This window comes from Mastomys coucha, unplaced genomic scaffold (genome assembly GCF_008632895.1).
Source record: "Mastomys coucha isolate ucsf_1 unplaced genomic scaffold, UCSF_Mcou_1 pScaffold12, whole genome shotgun sequence".
In the NCBI taxonomy this organism is placed as follows: Eukaryota; Metazoa; Chordata; class Mammalia; order Rodentia; family Muridae; genus Mastomys; species Mastomys coucha.
The window spans coordinates 36,135,221-36,157,420 of record NW_022196894.1 but is presented as its reverse complement, the minus strand read 5'-3'; the positions used below and the strand labels follow the sequence as shown (position 1 = coordinate 36,157,420).

The 22,200-nt window shown below is 38.3% G+C and overlaps 1 protein-coding gene across 3 annotated transcripts in view; it reads right to left on the bottom strand.

Annotated features, from left to right (window-relative positions):
- Nucleotides 1–22,200, bottom strand: part of Gsk3b (glycogen synthase kinase 3 beta) — a 153,979-nt gene that overhangs the window by 17,887 nt on the left and 113,892 nt on the right. For 2 of the 3 annotated variants that reach the window (XM_031363851.1, XM_031363854.1), the window contains exons 8-10: nt 17,316–17,411; nt 9,281–9,319; nt 6,397–6,583 (exon numbers count right to left, since the gene is read on the bottom strand). In XM_031363851.1, coding sequence (XP_031219711.1) covers nt 6,397–6,583; nt 9,281–9,319; nt 17,316–17,411 — 322 coding nt within the window. The remainder of the gene's footprint in view (nt 1–6,396; nt 6,584–9,280; nt 9,320–17,315; nt 17,412–22,200) is intronic. The other variant, XM_031363852.1, reaches the window with a different exon arrangement.

Here is a 22,200-nt window from a genome sequence, read left to right as displayed (position 1 = left end):
AGAATGGGGAGATAAACGAGACTGGGATGCATGATGTGAAACTCAAAGAATGAAAAGTTAAAAAAAAAAAAAAGTAAAACAACAATATTCTAATTGGGTCAGCAAAGGTATCTGGTAGCAGCCACACAGCCATAGCTGATTAATGCATTATGTATATGCATTCTTCATTAATTTAAAAGAAATTTATATTTGTTATCCCAAGTAAAATAAAAAGTAAAAATCTACCCACCCATTTAATAATCCACCCATTGGATATGAAGTGGTATGCTAGGTCTCAGAGTAGAGAGATCTTTAAGTGTCTTTGCTGGATCAACAGAAAACAGAGCTGGCCAAATGAACAAAAAGGCAGTCAAATCTATTAGAATGGCAGCACTTTCGAATTCAAGTTCCCTATGTGTTCACCGTCTAGAAGAAATCTGAAAGAGGACAGGTGACCAAGGAATGTAGTGGAAGAGTGTTGACAAAGCTACCTACCATGAAAGCAAACCTCCACACAAGGGGTTGGCCTCCCTCACAGCCTAAACGCCCATTCCCTCTCTTGGACTTTTTCTTTTCCAATCACTGTTGAGAGAGAGAGAGAGAGAGAGAGAGAGAGAGAGAGAGAGAGAGAGAGAGAGAGAGAGAGAGAGAGAGAGAGTGTGTGTGTGTGTGTGTGTGTGTGTGTGTGCGCGCGCACGCGCACTGGCCTTACCCAGACTCATACAGCACTCCTCCCCAGGGGCTCTCAGCACAGCGTGCATGTATTTCTTATGATTGGTCCAAGAAACACAAGTATCATTTGTGCACCAACTTTTGTGGTGCAGTAACCAGCAAACTGAACTTAGCTGTGTTGTAAGCTTTAATTAATTGTTAACAGCCACAACAATCAGAGGCAAGTTAGAAATGCCCAATAAATACCTATTACATTATCAGAAAACGGCTGTATTTACATAAAGTAGCAATGCTTCACCCATTCAAACACTCAATGAGCACCTCTCACAGGAAGCTCATGGCTTCTCTTTATTTGGTGTAGAGCAAGATGCCACTGAGAGCTTGTTTGGAGAGTGGAGAAGTCATTTATACCACTACTGCAGCTTGCTATTTATTCATAATCCCTTAACTGAACACTCTCTACTATACACACATCCTGTGGCTGACCAGGCCTCCTTCTTTAACCTCTTGAACTGCAGTTCTGTTCTAATCATCCATTAGTTGCCCAATGCTCTTAAAATCTCTCCATCTTAAAGCTGCATTTAAAAAGTTTATATATATATGATTATTCTATATAGCAAAGACATATATGTATATACATATATACGTGTATGTGTGTGTGTCTAAGACATATATCTTTCCTTTACAAAACAAGATCACCATCTGAAAACACTGCTCCAGTAGAATACAGAATATCAAATAGAACAGCACCCAGTAATTCCATGTCCTCATGCAGAAATACTGCCCAAGAATATCAGTGATTTAGAAATCATGGGAGAAAGCACTCCTGCACAGTAACAGTTCACTCTCAGAATGGCTGACAGGAATTTTTTAAAACACCAACACACATATATTCACACACACATTCTCATGAATGCATCTTAATATATTTAGTCCCACGAAAAACGATACCCAGAATATATCTGGAGTCCATCTGAATAGACAGAAAGGTTTCCCAACTACTATAATTTCCTGATACTCATAGAATCACAAAATATCTGCTTCTGATTCATCTATCCATATTATGTCCAAACACATACGTGTAATGGTTAGTTTTAAACGTCAACTTGATATAATCTAGCATAACATAGGGAAGACTGTTCTAGAGACAGCCTAGCTGAGGTAGAGCTGTGGATATAACTGTGAGGAATTATTTAAGTAAACTGATCTTTGAAGACCCAGTTTAGAAGTGTGTGGCACTGTCCTGGTTTAAGCCCTGGATTGTATTAGAGTTGAAGCAAACTAAGCAGGTGTGCATGCACGTGCTCTCTCTGATCCAGACTGCAGATATGACTGGCTGCTTCACATTCCTGAAACCCTTGCCTCCCTGCAATGTGGACCTGGAGTTAGGAGCCAAATAAACCCTTGCTCCCTTAACACTGCCTTTGTCAGGATACTTTTTCACAGTAAATGGAAAGAAAACTATGACATATAGTCTTTAAATCATGAAAAACATATCTGTAGTAGGACCATGTAGAATTGTGCTTGTATGTGATATAGAGGCAAATAAAATGGCTTTTAATACCAAAATAAAATACTCGTTCTTTTTTAAAAATGCAAATACTAGGTTGTATATAGTTAAAAAGCCTGAGCTATATTAGTCTTCTTGAACTGAGACTTTATTTTAAAACATAAGTAATATAGCTAAGCATTATAACTACAGGATGTGTGTGTATGCACGCGCATGCACATGTGTGATGCAGCTGCATATGAAAACATGTGTACACATACACAAAAACATACATGTGGGTGCCATTTCGCCTTTGGGATTACAAGTATGCACCACTAACCTTGTCTGTCTTAATATACTTAGTCTGATGAAAAATGATTCCCAGGATGTACTTACAGAGTCCACTAGACTAGATATAAGGGTTTTTTTTTTTTTTGGAGGGGGGGTGCCTCTGGGTATCAGACTCAGACCCTCATTCATACATGTCAAGCATCAAACTGGCTAAGTTATAGTCTCAGACCAAGTTTGAAAATTATCAAGGGCAGCTGATTTTACTAGATAATGAAATCTAAAAGTGACCCACTTCTAAAAGACCTTCAGTATTTTCAAGGCCATATTCTAAAGTATAAAGCCTTTCTTTTTCTTTTTTTTCTTTTTTGGCTTATGGTTGCAATTCACAAGAGAACAGATACAGGGAATGAAGGAAGCCCTGAGTGGGTGAAGTCTTGAGTGAATGTGTTGCTGACATGAGCTGTTGACATGAGGACCCCACAGCCTCAAGAATGGCAAAGACTCCCCACCACTCAGGATGAAGCTCACAGGAAAATGACAAAGCTTTCCCTTCTGGTCTATGTCCAGATGTTGATAGTGTGTACAGAAAATGCCCACCAGTGCTTTTTCTCCCTGGATGTCTGTGACCTGAAGTCTGCTCTACTATAGAGATGGCGTTACCAAGATTAGCTAAATGGTCTGCTTGATCCAGCTGTACACCATAAGTCCTGCCTTCTTGTTATCTATAGGGAGTAACCCCGTCTCCTTTTCCAAGGCATGCAATAACCCCACGTCTCTGTTCACTTCTATATAATAAACATGCTGAGCCTCAGGAGTGCAGAAATTGTTCCAGCCAGGAGCCCAGAGCACCTGACCCCAGATCCTGCCTATGTTTCAATCTGTCTGCTTTTTCTTCAGTTCCTCAACATCTTCACTGGATCCAAGTCCTCAAGGATATGAAGGACATAGCACACAGGTATTAACTTATTGAATTTTGACTCATTACAGTGTGATAAGCAGGTTAAGGTACTGTTTCCCATCCATCAGGAAGACTACTGAAAGCTAAAGGCAAGTGCTGACATGGTGTGGAGCAATTAGAACTCTTTACCTTGCTCATAGAGATGTAAGATGTTCATCTGTGGAAATAGTATGCTAGTTTCTCTAAACAGAATTATCATGTGGCTGAGCAGTGCCACAATTATTCAAACAAGCATCTGCATATAAACCATTGCAACAGTACTCAAAAGTCCATCACAGGTGGATGCCTAAGTAAATCACAGTACACAACTGCACAACGGAATACTGTTCGTCCACAAGAAGGAACGACATATTGATACATGTTCTATGGATGAAAACAGGTGAGGTGAATGAAGTCATATCATACATTACAAGAGTTCCATTTATATAAAATATCCCAAATGGGTAAATCCATGGAGACAAAAAGCAAATTGGCTGCTGCTAGGAGTGGAGAGACTAATGGGAAATTCCTGCTTCATGGGGACATGATTTCAGGAGCAAAGAAAATGTTTTGGAAGTTGATAAAGGTTTTAGCTGTATAGCACCAAGATATACAAATGACACTACACTGTTTACCTTTTAAAAAAGTTATCCTGCACAAATTTCATGTCATCTTTTTTTTAAAAAAAAAAGACCTCCAGCATCTATTGAATTGGTAACTTTAAAATTTTACTTCATTAGTAATAATAGAAGGTTTTCACCAGTGAGTAATCAAATGAATTACTTCAAGACAGCATATAAGAACAATGTAACTTAAGTCTGAGTTCTGAAATCTAATCAAATAAAAAGTTTAAGACGTATTTCACTTCACACACACAGATGGGTGCACACACACACACACACACACACACACACACACACAGTGAAGAAGGTATGCTAAATGCCAATAACTTTTCCTTTGTTAAGAAAACTAAGAAAGAGCTCCATCAACACTCTAGCGTAGCCTTTTGTCACACTGCAGCTGCCCTATAAGTAACACCTACATGACAGTTCCTGACACTTCAGGCACAGGGTGGATGCACAGAAAACAACTTGTTCCTAAGTCAGCCGTCAGCCTATCTGTGCGGCTGCTCTCATTTTCTACCATCCTTTTCAACTTTGTAATGAGGACAAATGTTTCCTCTCTTTACAGGATTACACTAAGAAGGTAGGGAACCTTCTCTAACCAACAAAGAGGCATTTCCTTTATTTGAAAATGAACATTTCCCCTATGTATTTGGATTATTCTAAATTGAATGTGGAGGGATGCATGAAATAAACGTGTAAGATTTGAGTAAATAATAATGGCATGTATGGCTTAGCTTATGACTGTCAACATTATGTGACTACCATCTGTGCTGAGGGGGTTTTAAACCATGTTTAAGAGAGTGTTCAGATGTCCTGAGACTGTTTAAAGCTGATCCAAAACTCTGAAATGTTTGGGATCCTGATTACCCTATGTTAAGCAGAACACTGAGTGAGGGTAGACTATTCAAAGAAACATTTGAATGATAGAGCTTGGAAAATGGAAGTTGTAGTAGCATGGCCAGTGGTTTTAGAATGACCCTCTACATTCAATAAAAGAAATGTCTTTTTCTCAGTCACAGAAGGCTCCCCAAACTCCCATGTATATTTCCTAGCCTGACTGATCCTTACCACTTAGTCAATTAGCACACTCACCCCTTCCTTCTCTTGTTTTATTTTGTGTTTAGTTGGTGGGGGAGGAGGAGTAAGACAATGGAAGACTGAGATGGAGACTCAGTGGTGGAAGATGATGGCTCTCTCTAGATTCACCAGAAACAACCAATGAACGAGTGCACTTGGTCTCCCTTTATATTTACTCAGCAGCAACACTTGGGGCCCAGTCCAGAAGGGATGGGACTACTTCTCTGCCTATTCCTCTTGCTTAAGTTCCTGCAGGTTTTAGGCCTTCTGGTCTCCCTTGTTGTTTTTTTTTTAAAATAAGATAATTGAGTTTAGAGAAATATAGGTATGGTTTAACTAAGAATGCCCCCCACAGGCTCATATATTTGAATGCTTAGCCATCAGGAGTAAGAATTACTTGGGAATGATTAGGAGGATGTGGCCTTCTGGAGGAAATGTGTCACTTAGACCTTTGTCTGTTTTCCCCTGCTGCCAGTGGATCAGAACCCAGAACTCTCAGCTGCTTCTCCAGCGCCTTGTTTGCCACGTGCTCCCTTTCATGATGCACTCAACCTCCGAGACTGTAAGCAAGTCCCAACTAAGTGCTTCCTTTAATAAGAATTCTGTGGTCATGGCATCTCTCAACAGCAAACAGAATTAAGACAATAGGCAAAATTCATCTCTAGGTTTTAAAAACCTGCTATAAATGCTAGAAAGCAAGAAATACTAATAGCCTACCTTTTAGATTCAAACCTAAGGGTTACACTATGGCTTAGTCTTATTAATCTAACTCTCTTAAATCACTATATATTTCTCATGTGCCCAAATTTACAAAAATCGGGACAAAAATGGACAAACCAGGACTATTCACAAACTTTCATCTATCACTACTGTTCAAAACCACACGGTTGGTATAAAAAAGTATAGGCTCTTCTTAACTTCCATGGGTACTTAATATGACTACTTATATCTATGGATTATTAATAACAAAGTGTCACTTCACATCCATTCATCAGCATCTTAGTTACTTGCATATTATTGTGACAACATATCATGACCACAGCAACTTATAGGAAAGAGTTTATTTTGGGTGTACTGTTCCAAAAAATTAGAGTCCATGACAGTGGAGTGGGGGGTGGCAGGTGGTTGGAGCAGCAGAGGAGATCTCTAACCAAGTACACAGGACATGGAAACTCAAAGCCCAACCTCAGTGGGATACTTCTCCAGCAAGGCCATACCTCCTAACCCTCCTCAAACAGCCTCCATCTGAGGACCAAATACTTAAATGCTGCAGACTCAGGGAGGACATCTCACTCAACAGTTAAAAACCAAGTGTCTGGAATTACCTTGAGTGGTAAAGTTGAAGAGTGCAGGTGTGTCTCGCCCATTTGGTAGTTTGACATTTGGGTCCCGCAATTCATCAAAAAATGAATGTGCACAAGCTTCCAGTGGTGTTAACCGGGCGGTTGGTGTGTACTCCAGTAGACGGCTACACAGGGCAATTGCCTCTGGTGGAGTTCGGGGCCGGAAGACCTGAAAGGACAAAGCAACAGGAAGATCAATTAAGCTCTATTTTAAGAATCTAATCAAACAATCCTTTGAGTACTGAGGTTAATCCTCACCATATAAAACCATGGCTACAAAATCTAGAATAAGAGAGTTAACTGCATGTGATATACCACAGTGGGGCAGACTGCTTGCTAGTCAAAAACTATGCAAGAAAAGCTCAAGAGAAAAACCTACCTCTTAAGCACAAACTAGCACAATTAAGTAAGCATGCCTATAAACTGTTTCAGGCATATAAAAGCTGAGATCTGGAGGCAAGTACAACTAGAAGGATTTTTCATAACTAAAGTTTTTACTGATATGGCAGTAAACAAGAGATTGTCTCTGGTATTCTTTTAGGTAGAACAATTCTTGACAAGGGATAGCAGCACTGTTAGTGTTTTTTTTTTTTTTAAAGAGAAGTAGTTTTAATTATACAAATGCTAATGGTTCCGTATAATTTTGATACAGAGCCTTTCACTATTCAAAGTTTCTGAAGTATCTAGACCTCCTACATAAGTTAGATCATTCACATTTGGATTTCTTTCGGTGAATAGTCCAGAGTTTTTAATTGGGCAAGAACTTAGTTTTTCAGTAAGAGTCATTAACCTCAGAAAGGTCAACTGAAGTCTAAATTGAAGCAATACAACTAATCTAATTTGCTTAAAAGAACACATAGCTTTATACTCACTGTGGCTTATACTGAACCAGCACATACAATGATGTACAGACTATTCTAAAGACAGCTAGTTAAAAACAGAAGGGGGACACAGAACCCCTGATGTTAAAGAAAATAAACCACACCCTTTGATGGAAAGAAGGCATTAACCAGAGCAGGGGTAGGGTGGGTGAGGATGGACAAAGGAGGCATGCAAATGGCAATGGGCAGGGAAGGGTTTCCACAGTAAGCACTGGGGCTGCAGACATGACAACTCCTTATCACTACAGGGCTCATTAATATTCAAGAGACTCTCTAGCACTTTCAAAATAATACTGGTCCCTTTAAAAAAAAAACTACTGCTTATTACGGAAATAGATTATTTTCCACAGAAAATGAGAAAGTGCCTTGAGAGGATCTTAAGAATTTGATCTGAAGAATTTACTTTATGGCTTGGTCAATTTATTGGCTATTTTAGAAAGTCCTGTGCAAAGTCAAAACCTCATTGTCTATGTTTTTGAGTACTATAATTTGCCTTAGCCAAGGAAATCTTAAAGCTGCTACACAATTTAAAACATTTCATTTTGCCACCCATTTATGGTCACCTCCCTCTCTCTTGTTTCCAAGTGCAAATTAAATCCAGAATGCAGAAAAGAACAACAGTAAAAACTGTCATAAAAACATCAAAGTTAGCCATGTATAGTGGCACACACTTTTAATACCAGCACTTGGGAAGCAGAAGCAGGTAGCTCTTTATGAATTCAAGGCCAGCTTGGTCTACATGTTGTCTTCCAGGACAACCTGAGCTACATACTAAGATTGTGGATCAAAACAATGAGAAAAATATTAAAATTATTGGCAGTTGTATCTATCTGACAATATATGGATTTACTTGCTAACTAATCTAAAATGTCTTGGTACTGATTATGGTATTAGGTAAGTAGATTTAAGATAGCACTTAAATGTAAAAATAACTTCTGCTAAAATTCAAGCACAGAGGACATAGACAGTAAATTATTTAAACCTACAAGTTCATGCTTGACTGTGCATGGTGGTGCGCCCCTTTAACCCCAGCACTTGGGAGGCTGAGGCAGGCAAATGTCTATGAATGTGAGACCAGTCTGGGCTACACAGTGAGTCTGAAGCCAGTAGTAGGACAGAGACATAGTGAGGCTTTGTCTCAAACACAAAACCTAAACCATGTTATAGTTATGAAGGTTTTCCTGTTAAAGTTTTAATAAGTTGGAGTTATGATTTTATTTTGGATTATTTAAAAAAATCCATTCCTGGTTATCTTTTTTGGGATTTTACTGGCTACAAGGAATCACCTATCATTTGGGTACTAAGCCAAAAACTAAAAAAAAAATTATGCCCAAAAGTCTTTATCAGAATAGATTTTTTTGAAGGCCTGCCTTTTAAAAATGTACTCATTTACTTTAAATCCTGGCTGTCCTAGAACTCACTCTGTAGACCAGACTGGTCTCGAACTCAGAAATCTGCCTGCCTCTGCCTCTCAAGTGCTGCGATTAAATTAAGAGAGCCCTCATGAGAAAAGTCTTAGTTAAGTACTCTGTGTGGATAAAGGTTAAGTGGAAAGTTATGTGAATAAAAACCTACTCTGACTATAACATGGGGCATGGTAGCATGCATGCCCTTTCCAAAATGAACAGTCTCAAGTAGACACTAGCTGTTGTAAAGACAGGACGCCACAGCTACTGAAAGATGGTCTCTAGTCCAGCTTCGGCTTCTACAAATCCCTTAACCACTGAAATAATACAGAACTTTTGGCTGCATGTAAGAATAATTAATAAAATTCATAAATTTCCATCTAGATGTCAATGGATACTGACAATCAAACTATACTGCATGAAAATCTATATTATACAGTACAAAACCAGAAACCAAATCCCCGCACTGTTTTCATTAGCACATTTCAAGAACCAACAGTTCTCAGCCTTTCCAAGGAACATTTTCCCTAGTGTTATAACACTGACCTAAAGTTAAAAAAAAAAAAAAAAAGTACATACCCGTACTCCTGGGGTGAAATGTCCTGTTCCTGATGAATCCTAAAGGTGATAATGCAGTGAAATAATCCAAACAGGGGAAGTCAATGCAAAAGAGAATAGTCCAGCAAGGAAAAATATATCCAATGTTATAAGAAATCCATGGTGTAGGGGACATAGAAAATGTTTATACAGTTATAAACGTAAGCATTCGTTTCCACAGTAGCAAGTCCAAATTTTAAAAATTATTTTACCACAAGTGTATGCAAAAAATTTTTAATTTGTGCAATGGTGAGGCACAGTAAAGAAACATTTCTTTTTTAATTTATTATGTTCCAATGCCAGTGTGTTCATTAAAAAAATACAAAACCAAAATAAGTTAAAATCAAAATGAAATCTAGAAGTAAAGTTCTCAAAGTAAAGTGGCCTTCCATGGCCTGAGTCATCACCACAGACACAGCTGGGAGGGGCACAGTGGCCTGCTTTTAAAAATGTACCTTCCCAATATGCTAAAATTTCAGTTATTTTGTCTTAGTTACACAGTATAAACATTTTTTTTTTGCTAAATTATTGGTCATGAGAGAGAAATATTAAGTATATTTAATTTACATTACTGTAAATTTCAAGCCAGATACTTTAATTTGTGTGAGCTAAGAAAGAAATCAGGCCACCGCGGATTATTCTCCTTTTTTGGATTGACTTCCCTGCTAGAAGATATTTACTGACAGTCTCACTGTATGAGGACTCCTCAGGAAACTGACATATCACCTCAGGAGTGCGGGTATAAACTTACTTTTTTCTATTGTGGGCTTTGCCCCCTCATACCCTTGCACCCATGACTTAGAAAAATTAGTAAGTATAGAGCATTCTGTCCTTTTTTGCAAAAACTTACTAAAAAATCCTTTATCTTTGAGTACAAATTCAACACAGCTTCATCTGCAAATATGCCCAATTCACCCACCAAAAGCTAAACAAAAATGTATACAATAAACAAAACAACTAAGGGACAGTCACAGTTACAGGTGACATGCAGAATAATGTACACCAACACCTAGGCAAAACGGAGCCAAATATGCAAAGGAGTTAGCAGGGTCTATTATGTCTAGGTATTGAGAACACAAAGTTGGCAGAACTCGCCAGTAGCTGTGAACTCCCTTGACTAAGCTAAGAGAATGTAACATTCTTTTAGATAGTTTCCAGTGGGGGAATTTTGCAAAAAAATAAATAATCCGCGGATTACTTTTAGTCTGCAGACTAAAATTTAGTGCATGGGATTAAAATCCGGCCCCTTCAGAATTAAAATGTTAAAACACAACCAGGTGGACAAAACCAGAAAATCATACCAAAAGAACTAACAGCATAAAGATTCAACTGGGCCAACTAACAATTAGTATGCAGACTAAATATGGCCAGGCAAGTATGCAGCAAGGCCAAAGACACCCCTTTGAAAGCTAAAATAAAAAAAGAATAAAACAAAACAAAATGAAACAAAGCAATAAAGAAAAAGAGAAAAAAGTGAAATAAAAAGAAAAAAAAAGAAAAGGAAAAAAAAAGAAAAGAATCAAATGAACCGAAACACTGACATGAACTTTTGAGTGCTTCAAATACTACCTCACCTCTGCAGCAACAGATTTTCTTAAATATAAACCAATAAGCACATCACAATTACTACTCCATAAGGGGAAAACGCTATTATAAAATTAATGTTCTCCCAAAAGTCTCTGTGGTACTGAACAAATGCAAACAAATCCTTAAGAATTATTCAAAATAAATTTGCATTTGGGTAACTCAGACAACAGAGACAAATTTCTAAGGCTGGCTATGAAAATCCACCCTGGAGCTAAGTGTTATGGCTGAAACTTGAGGCCCTACACAATGGCTGTTGAGGAAAAACCACATACACGTCAAGACCTGTGGTGAAAGCTGTTTCTCACAAGGTCCGCTTTCATCAATGCTGATGTATTATGCACCCAGCCAAAGCAATAGAAAAATGCCCACTTTTTATAATTACAGAGAGTGGAAATTAACCTAGTAGAACACACAACAAGTTACGTGTTTGTACCAAACAGCTACCTGTTATTACTTTCCATTATAAGCTTATGAAACTGATACAATTTTTATTCATTGGCAAAATATAATCCCCCAGTTCTAAAAACTGGCAAACCATGACTATTAAAGAATAAGGTCAATACTGGCTCTCAAGTAATCCAAAACTATCTGCAATTAATAAACCTAAATATAAAATTAAGTGAAATAATATCATGGGACTGAGAATAGTTATTTATGTTAATTAACAACAAAAAGAAACCAACTAAGTGGCCTTCTAAGTAGAGAATAAGTAATTCTTATTTTAAAAAATTTCCCTTATTGGTGTTTTGCATGCTTTCATACAGTCATCTAGTGATACACTGAAATATAAGGCAATCCAATCTACTACTGTGGCTGGTGGTTTGAATAAAAGTGACCCCCCCATAGGGAGTGGCACTATTAGGAAGTGTGGCCTTGCTGGAGTAGGTGTGTGGCTTTGTTGGAGGAAGTGTGTCCTTGTGGGGGCAGGCTTTGATGTCTAAGATGCTCAAGCAAGGCTCAGCAGCTCAGTCTTTTCCTTCTGCCTATAGAACTCTCAGCTCCTTCAGCATCATGTCTGCCTGCATGCCACCTTGCTTCCAGCAATAATGACAACGGACTGAAGTTCTGAAACTAAGCCAGTCCCAATGAAATGTTTTCCTTTATAAGAGTTGACACCATATCTCTTCACAGCAATAAAACCCTAAGATAACTATAAATTATTAACTTTTCCTCTAGGAAGCCACTGAAAACCAACTTTTAGAGGATTCACAAGCCAAGTAAAATTGTTACATCTGATGTCACTATCATACAGATGGATCACAAACTGAAGTAGCTCAAGCTTAATGAAGAAAGCACACAGTTGTCTAACTTTTGAGGGTTAGAAAAGTCAGATAAAAAGGCTGAGAACAAGCAGCACAAAGATCCTTTTGTAGTCACTACAAAGCTAGCCCTAGCAGTGAGTGAATTTCAACTGCCCTAATTAAATGGCATGTAAAGAAAGAGTTACAGAAAGTAACATTTCCCTTACAATGTGACTCTTCCTCTCACATCCCCATTGATGAAACATTACTGCAGACCCACACATGAGCAAGCATCACCAGTGACACTAACTCAGTTTAACTTTTCCTGGTTTATAAAGCAGCTCTGACAATCAGGCTGACTTTCCTCAGAGTACACACTTCCCTTCCATTCACTTCTCCCATCTTAAGACATCTGCCTAGCCTTTTTTTCTGTACCTCAGCAAATCACGTCTTTATGTTTGTCTTTCTTTACCTTTTAAAATTCATTTGTGTCTATATGCTTGGAGGTCAGGGGACAATTCACATGACTCAGTTACTTTCTGCCACTATGTGGGTTTCAGGGATCAAATTCAGGCCAGCCAAGCCTAGAGGTAAGGACCTTCACCAGTTGAGCCACTTCGTTGGCCTCACCTAAGCAAATCTTAACTCTGCTTCACCAGCCCTTGTCCTCTCAAGATTTATTTGTTGTTATATGTAAGCATACTGTAGCTGTCTTCAGGAATGCCAGAAGAGGGCGTCAGATCTCACTATGGATGGTTGTGAGCGACCATGTGGTTGCCGGGATTTGAACTCAGGTCCTTTGAAAGAACAGTCAGTGCTTTTAATCGCTGAGCCATCTCTCCAGGCCTGTCCTATGCCATCTTTAAGGAGACTTCTTTTACTGCCTTCCCTAAAGGTCTGGCATTTGACACGTGATAGATGTAAACAGCTTTGAACATTTACAACACACAATTTATATTACTTAAAACTAGCTTTAACTATTCAAAGGCAAGAACTGCATATTTTATTTTGTATCATTTATGGGACCCAGCATAAAACTGCTGATAAAGAATACATAATATTTAAAACAACAATGATAAATTAAAAAAAATTTGTCTTCTCCAATCTATTCCCAATCTCATCCTTTGTCCCCTCATCTTTTAAATGATTAAAAAAAATACTTCTCTAATATATATATTAATCACCCCCCCCCGTGTGTGTGTGTGTGTGTGTGCGTGTGCGTGTGTGTGTGTGTGTGTGTGTATGTTTACATGTGTGTGTCTCATGTTGGGTATCAAGCCTGGAGTCTTATATATATGCTAGGAATGTGCTGTATTACAGAGCCATGTTCCTAGTGTTAAGAGCTACATCTTCATATATGTACTTTTCAAAAATTAAATAAAAGTACACAGCCTGGAAAACAGAAAAATAAGGAAGCTATTCCCTAAGGAGACTGAGTATTAGAAAAGTAGGAGATTATGATGCTGGTACTAACAAAGAGGCAGAAAAGATTCAGCAGGGATGGTGTACACACTCACAAGGCAAGTGGTAACTGGTTACAACAGTACTCAAGGCAGAGAGTACTGAAAAACACCAATCTGATTTTCCACAAGCAATGCTGTAGATCAGAGGCAATCTTAGGAACTAACAGATATGCCAATATGGCTTTCTGTTTTCTGGAACACATGTGAATGTTGTATGTAGGTATGGGGTCTGCAAGGGAAGCTTGACCTCCATGTTCCTTTTGTGCTCTGTGGATCTCTTGGAAGACTTTTCAATAACATGATAAAAGAGAGTTGAAATGGGCAAATCTGCCAGACTAAAGGGCCATGGGAAATGTAAGGTTAGCAAGAGCCTTGAAAAACAAACAATGAGGTTTTTTGGTTAAGTTTTAAGCTAAGAGTATAGCTTACTTAGGGTAAAATGATTCCTCTGATAGTAAGGTGCCTCAAAGTCGACTTTCTGTTTCCTCTCTTAGTAGGATGGGACAACAGTGTTCATTCATCCTGAAGCACATTCTAACAAATGCAGCTTGCCAATGACTGCTTTGGCTGGATACTATTCACTGGGCAGCTTTTATAATGACTGATATTCCCACGTAATCTATGTGTATATTTAATATTTAGCTGCTGAGTATTAAATTAGTATGTCAAAAACTTGCCAACAAACATTTTTTATACCAGCACTCAAATGGATCTCCCTTAGTTTGAGAATAGCCTGTCTCAGTTTTCTCAATATTTATTTGTCTATATTTTTGAGACTATAAATTACTCACCCTGCAGAATAGTGCATTTGTAAAAATGGTATGTTTCTAGAAAGGGGATGGAGACTTAACTAGGAGTCTACTACTTGGGTTTCAGTGTGTTTTTAATTCAATGTGAGGGAATATATAGAAACAACTGAGGATCACACTGCAGCCAAGAAGGCAGGGCTCACACTCTGTGGTTTTAGAGAAGAGGGCTGTAGAGGCTTTTAAAGGAAGACAACAGAGAACAAAGGCATTCTTGCTTTTGTCTTTCCAGATCCAAAGGACAAGATGTTTTTAGAGAACATTATGTACGTTTTTTGAATGATGCTCCTGGCTTACCTAGTACAGGCTACAGGTTGCTGTGAACTACTATGATGGGAGGATAAAGGAAGAGCAACTGTACTACCTCTTCAAATCCAATTCTACATTTTTTACTTTTGAAAATCTTTTTTTTTTTTTCAATACAAGCATATTCTCACCATTTACTCAACTGGAGCCATGGAATTTCTACGTAGTATACAAATTTGTGTGTAGTAAAGAGACATCAATACAAATTTATTTATTATGGAATATACTGCATGCAGGGAAAGTCAAGTTGTCAAAGGACACTATTAATAAAGGGTTCATGGTGGTTTTAATATAAAATGAAAGAGAATTCAACAACTGTTCTATACATGGCATAGAAATGGAGATCTAAATAAAAAGGTTTTCTATTTCATTCGCACTTGGAAAGTATCCAGGGTGTAAGAGAAACGCCAGGAATCCAGGAAGGCAGAGCAAAGCTTAAACTAACTCACCATAGCTTTTTCTGTTGGCTACATTTTAAAATTAACAATTTTTCACATTTGTTCTGGCTGATACTTCCACTGTAGAGAAAGGGGAGTAGAGTAAGGGGCAGGACACACACATCACCGCTGGTGGTGCTAAGTGTAACAGATTCTGAAACATCCAGTGCAGCACTGTGTCTCTCAGCTCCACTGTGTGTCAGCATGAAGGATATGAAATACATACTCAGACTCACTAGGACTGATGTCTCAGAACATTCTCCCCTCTTCCCTTATAAAAATAATAACTACTTGATATATATATATATACATATATATACATATATATGTACATATATGTCCCTGCATTTAATATCCATAATTCCCTATTATTTTCTCCTTAACTTAATTGGATTGCAGTATATTATAAATCACTCACAGTAGACACTGACCTGTAACAATTTTGGTAGATTCAATCTACTTGGCCTCAAAATCCAAACACATCGCCTAGGATTCTCTGGGTTTAGAGCCACATCAAAGATCCCAAGTATATCTCACTTAGCTCCAAAATAAGCCTTAAATACAAAGATCCAAGATGATTTTACCAAAGATGAGTGTTTACCATGAATTTTAAAATGAAGGGGATTGGCCTCTTAGAAGAATGAAAGCCTCAATCTATATTTCTGGCACTAAAATATTATTGACATCTTTGTTTAAATAGGAAAGAAATAATGAATGTTAAGTATCATTTTTGAAGAGAGGTTATGAGAATGCTAAAGAAAATATCTGGAATCATCATGTAATTAGGAGGATAATAGAATAGGAAGAGAAGGGGAGGCAGTGTGGTGATTTGAAAAGGAATGGCACCCATAGGCTCACGTGTGTGAATGCTTGGCTCATAGAGAGTGGCACTATTAGGAGGTGTGGCCTTGTTGGAGTGGGTGTGGTCTCGCTAGAGTGGTTATGGCCTTGTTGGAGGAAGTGTGTCACTGTGGGTGCAGGATCTAAGTTTTGGATGCTCAAGCCTAGGTTCATGGGCTCACAGTTCTATTTCTGCTACCTGCAGATCAAGATGTAGACCTCTTAGCTCCCTCTTCACTCCCATGTGCTGCCATGCTCCTCGCCACAATGGTAATGGACTAAATCTGTACTGTAAGCCAGCACCAACGAAATGTTTTCCCTTGTAAGATTTGAAGAGAGCGGAGTGTCTCTTCACAACAATAAACAGTAATGAAGACAGGCAAGCATACTGACTACATACATGGAGTATGAACCATTTCCTTTATAGCCTTAAAGTACTTCGCGTCCTAAACATTTTATAATCAACTAGATGAATTTATCAATGTTATGTGGACTTTTAAATATAGGGTCTTCTTTGAACTACATACTTAAAAGTTGACTGCCTCTAACCTATTGTATCATTATCTATCTACCTACCTATGTAAATGATGTATAACATATGACCATGGCTGCAAAGATCCAGCATCAGTCACACACTCTTGCACAAACAAAAACAAGTGTTAGTTTAACACCAGACCGTGACAGCTGCTTGTGCAATTTGGATCACTAGATTCCTAGCTTTGGCTAGAGTTTCTGAATCTATAAAAAAAAGTCTGCTACAAATGAACCCCATCTGTAAATACTAACACATTCTTCCTTTTTTTTTTTTCCTCATTGCACAGTTAACCTCCTAACATAACTCCGGGTGGAAAAACTTCTGATTAGGCTTTTCTGAGGTTAGTAACATCTTATAAACATAAATTACTTTCAAAGTATGTATCCCACAAGATTAGACCTGCTTTAAAAATACTGTTTCTGAAGTACCAACAGGACAGTAAACAAGAAAAACACAACAACTATAAGAAGGTCTGTTTTGATAGTTTAAAAGAATAAAAAAAGTAAAGGTATTTTATTTGTGATAATATTGAATTATGCATCTCTATTTAAATCAAGAAATTTAGAACCTTAGGTTTTAAAAATCCTACTTGCAAATGAAAGCCCAGGCTGGAAAGTATCTACAGGCTATCAACAGGAATAATAGTATACCATCAGTAAAACACTGAGCTACAGCCACAGAGAACTGCTATATATTTGTAACTGACATAGGTCTCTGTAGCAATTCAGCTTAAGTATAATGAAAACCCCAAGATTGACTTAACTATTAGCTGGTGGACTTTCTCAAATTCATTTTCACTCACCTTTGTCCAAGGATGTGCCTTGATTTGGGGGAATTTGAATTCTGTGTAATTTGGGTTCATTTCTCTTATTTGCTCCCTTGTTGGTGTTCCTAGGACCTACATACAGAAAAGAAAATATTGTCAATTTTCTATCTACACACATATTGATGCATTGGTTTTACTAATATAATTAATTCCAAGCAGAAATAAACAACTCAATGGATTTTGTGAAAGTTTTTTTAGTTTGTATTTATAAAACCATGCTATATCATCACAGACTAATGTTCTACAGTAAGAATATTAAAAGTCTGAGTCATAAAAACATTACTAGAAAAGATTCTAGGGACTAACATACTAGTTAAGAACATAACCATCTATAACCCTAGTCCCAGGAGATCCAACAATGCCAACTGGCCTCTGAGGGCACCAAGCACTCCCATATGGCACACACATTTTTGTAAAACATCCATGTATATAAAATAAATAAATAAATAAATAAATTTAGAGAATTCAAGTAATTCCCCAGATTCCTTTCCCACTGTATCCCAAGACTGATCTTAGCTACTCTACAAAGGAAAAGTGATACTCAAATTAGCCAGGCCTAACAATGCTGTAGTCAGGTGTATGTTGGCAAATTTCATCATTTCACGCAACCACTGAATATTTAGAATATCACTACATAAAAGAAACTACCTGAAGACCTAGAGAAGACATAAAGAACAAGAGAACTCATATAGCTGTTTATTAAAACATAAACAATACAAGGCAAAATAAATTGAGCACTTCATTGCCTCTAGAGCTGGAGTAGGTATTGAATACAAGGAAGGCTGCAGAAGACAGGTCTAAGGGAGAAGCATTATGCACATAGACACACAGAAAGATGCACACAGACATACAGACAGATACACACACACACACACACACACACACACACACACAAAGGATTTTACATGTTACTCTTCGTTATTACCTTAGAGCCTAATATGAAATAGGCTTGTTTGTTTACTGAGACTGTGTCTCCATAGATGGCCCTGGCTAGCCTTAAATTCAGAGATCTTCCCAACTGCTCTGAATACTGGGCTTAAAGTCATGTATAGCACTACTGAAATAAATCTGTTGAATACTAGCTGAAATAAATCTGTTGAAATAAAATATTACACTACAAGTTAGTGACAGTTTCATAGAAGAGTGAAATAATATTATTTAATTTGCACTTGCCAACAAATAATCAGGTATAGTTTTACAAACATTCAGAACAAATGGATTTAAAAAAACAAACAAAACAAATAAAAAACCAGTCTCACTATGTAGGCCTTACTGTCCTGGAACTCACTGATTACCTGCCTGCCCTGCCTCCTGAGTGCTGGGATTAAAAGCATGCAGCACCATGTCAAAGCCAAATTGCTTAGTTTTTTTGTTGGTTTTAATTCTCTAGACATCATTAGAACTTTCATAATGCCATTGACTTTTTAATTAGGTTTTTCTTCAAAAGATACTCTTAATAAGTCGAAGACTGAGATACGCGATTGTCAAACACGTGTTTTTCAACATATCCACACTATATTAGGAACTCTAAGGATTCAGGAAACACTGAACAGACAACTGCACTCACATGCTTACTGCTTTACAATAGCCAGGATATTTAGAACGGATAGGTACAGGGAAAAATGTTATACACATACAATGGAGTATTATTCTGCCATAAGACAAATGGACTTCTGTCACCAGCAACATGAATGAAGCTAAAGGACATTATAATAAACTAAGTCAGCCACGGAAAAACAAGTTCCACATGTTCTTCTTTGGAAGCCAAAGACTGACTTGTCATATACTCAGTTTTTACATCTGTAGGAGTCTCCTTAAATACACTGCATGTTACTTTATAACGGTGGAACAAAACCTACAACAGTAATGAAATGAGGTTCCTAAGCTCTAGCTGCTGGTTGGAGTCTAACTGCTGGGTTGTTTTGTTTGGTTTTGTACCTTCAGAACATGCATTTGTTACTTTTAAGAAGCTTTAGTTATGAACTTGAAGACTATCATTAGAAATTCCTCAGCACACTTTATTTAAAACCCCACAACCTTGAATGTACTGAGGCACCTCAATGAGAAGAAGAGATCTGAACATCACAAAGTGCTTTAGATGAAATAGTGAAATAGAATCATTTTTCTAATCTTTTGATTAGATTTTAAATCTTAGAAACAAAGCTATTTCTAGGATTTTTTTTTTTTTTTTTTTTGGTTGGTGGTGGTGATTTTGATAAGCCACTTAAGATGAAACATTCGGACCAAATTTTTTATTAATGTGTATTTCTAGGCTGGGTGTGGGGGCAAATGCCTTTAATACGAGCACTTGGGAGGCAGACACAACTGGAGTTCAGGGCCATCCTTGATCCACATTGCAAGTTCTAGATCAGCTGGGCCTACACAGAGAAACTCTTGTCTTTCTACACTTGATCATGAAGGATTTTAAAATAAACTCTGGATAACTAGTGCTCTTCTGATCTACAGGTTAGTGTGTGTTTGTTTGTCTCCTAGAAAGGGTGGGAGGGAACAGTACAGGTTTGTAAGCCATGTTTGCTGTCACTATTGGCTCAGCTACTGCTTCGCAGAAGCACTCATAAGCAAAACTAAGGCATACCATGGCCACAGACTAGTCAGCCAGGGTCCTAGTTGGCTGACCAATGATCTGTTCCTAATATTTTAGGCATGAAAATGGGAGGCCCAGAATGAGTATATTTTAAGAGGTAAAAGCTAGCTAGAGAGATGAGTTATGACAGAACTGATGCTTTCCAGAGCAGCATCAGGTTCAGATATGATTTCAAAGAGTCTAATGATAAGATTTAATAGGGAAGACCTCCAGCCCAGGGATGGCACCACCCACAAGAGGCCCTACCCCCTTGATCACTAATTGAGGAAATAGCCCACAGCTGGACCTCATGAAGGCACTTCCCCAACTGAAGCTCCCTTCTATGATAACTCCAGTCTGTGTCAAGTTGACACACAAAACCAGCCAGTACAGGAAGTAAATGATTTGGTTTCTAATTTCAGTGGCTGTGAAAAATACTTAGGAGGTTGAGCTGGTGTTATTTGTATTCAAAATGCTAAATTCCATAACCCAAAATCTGTTTTTCCAAGATGAGCAGATCCTCATATATACCAGCTTTTGTTGTGTAAACCTTGACCCCTAAGTTATCCATGATTGGTTAATAAAGATGCCTACTGCCTGGGGGAGGGGGTTGCAGAAGAGAGGGAGCGGAGGAAAGGTTCCCAGCCTGGGGTCTTAGAAGAGGAGGTCATGGGGGGCTACGTCAATTGGGAGCACATGGTCATGAGTAGTAGTTGGAGTAGGCCTGTTGGAGTAAGAGTGGCCAGAGGGAACATGGCAAAAGGTATCTCCGGGTTATTGAAAGGGAAGCAGACAAACTAGCATACAGGGTTGCTATCTGCCCAGCTCTAATGTTTTAAGGCTTATTAGAAATATAAAGGTTTTGTGTCTTTTGTTTGGGAACTAAATGATCAAAGGTGGGGTAGAAACCACCAAACAACATTTAGCACAATTAGTTATCATTTACTAGAGGCTGGGACCCATGTGATTACAACAATGTCTAATCAGTAAAGCAAGCACAAGAATGTGAAATACAGGACCTGAACTGACAAAAGAGAGAAACTGGAGCTGAGGAGTAACTGTGTTGGTAAAGCAAGCCTGAAGGCATGCTGCTCTGGGAGGTGGGGCCACTGGCCAGTCAACCTGGCCTAGGCCAGTTCCAGCTCAGAGAGAGCCCTGCCTCAAACAACACAGAGGGACTGTGTCTAACAAGAAACACACCAAATTGTACTCAGGCCACCATAAGACAAAGGCACAAATGTGCAAGCACATGGACAAATGAGAAAAAGAAGACTGGTAAACTGCCTACCAATATTTATTTTTATGCCTACAGACAAATATGACTCCAACCTTAATCCGACAGTTCTCTTTGCAATAAACAATAGTAAATACACTGAGAACAAGTACCACCGAGTACTCAATGCTAACAGGGATATTTACACCATTGCCCCAAAGATGCCTGGAGAAAGAATGTGAGAGCTGGAAGATAGGGGAAGAGCTGTGAAGTGATGTCACCGGGTCTGACTCAGCCACTGCATCATGATCTCTCCTTAGCTGGGACTGGGGCTCACTGTGCTTGCCGACTGTCAATCATGGGTCTGAGGGAGGCTGATGAGGGAGGGCGCTACACAAGATTCTGAAGTAGGGGCAGTTACAGTTTATAGTTGCACTCTCCCCTAATAGGCTCCAAGAGACAGAGAGACATGGTCACTCTGGGTCACGAAAAAAAGGAAAACAACATGAATGTAGGAAAAGGACTCGTAGGGAGGAGGGGCTACTGACATGAAGATGGGGAGGTGAAGGGGAAGAGTAATTTGAATGCATTATATACTTGTTAATACAAGTTTTCAAATAAAACTAATGTAAAGGGATTAAAAAGCAAAGAATAACTGATAGAGGTCTCCATGGCTGGAACAGGTTACATGGAGGAAGATACCATGGGAGTCAAGGAAGGAGATCGGCCATATTTTCCATAACTCCTTAAGATGTTTTCCAGAAGTAAGGCAAAGAATAAGGCACAGTCTATAAAACTCTATCAGCTCCTGGGTCAGGGATGCAGCCATGGTGTGTGTGCTCGCTCAGCAGGGTGAGTCCTGAGTTTTGATTACTAGCACCAAAACAAAAACAAAAATTAAAAATGAAATAAAATTCCTTTGAACTACATCATATCACAAATGCAAACTTGAATTCTTTTGAGTTGTATGAATGTCATTTTTTTTTAAGATTTATTTAGCATTGAATCTGTAGATTGCCTTCGGTAAGATGGCCATTTTCACTATATTAATCCTGCCAATCCAT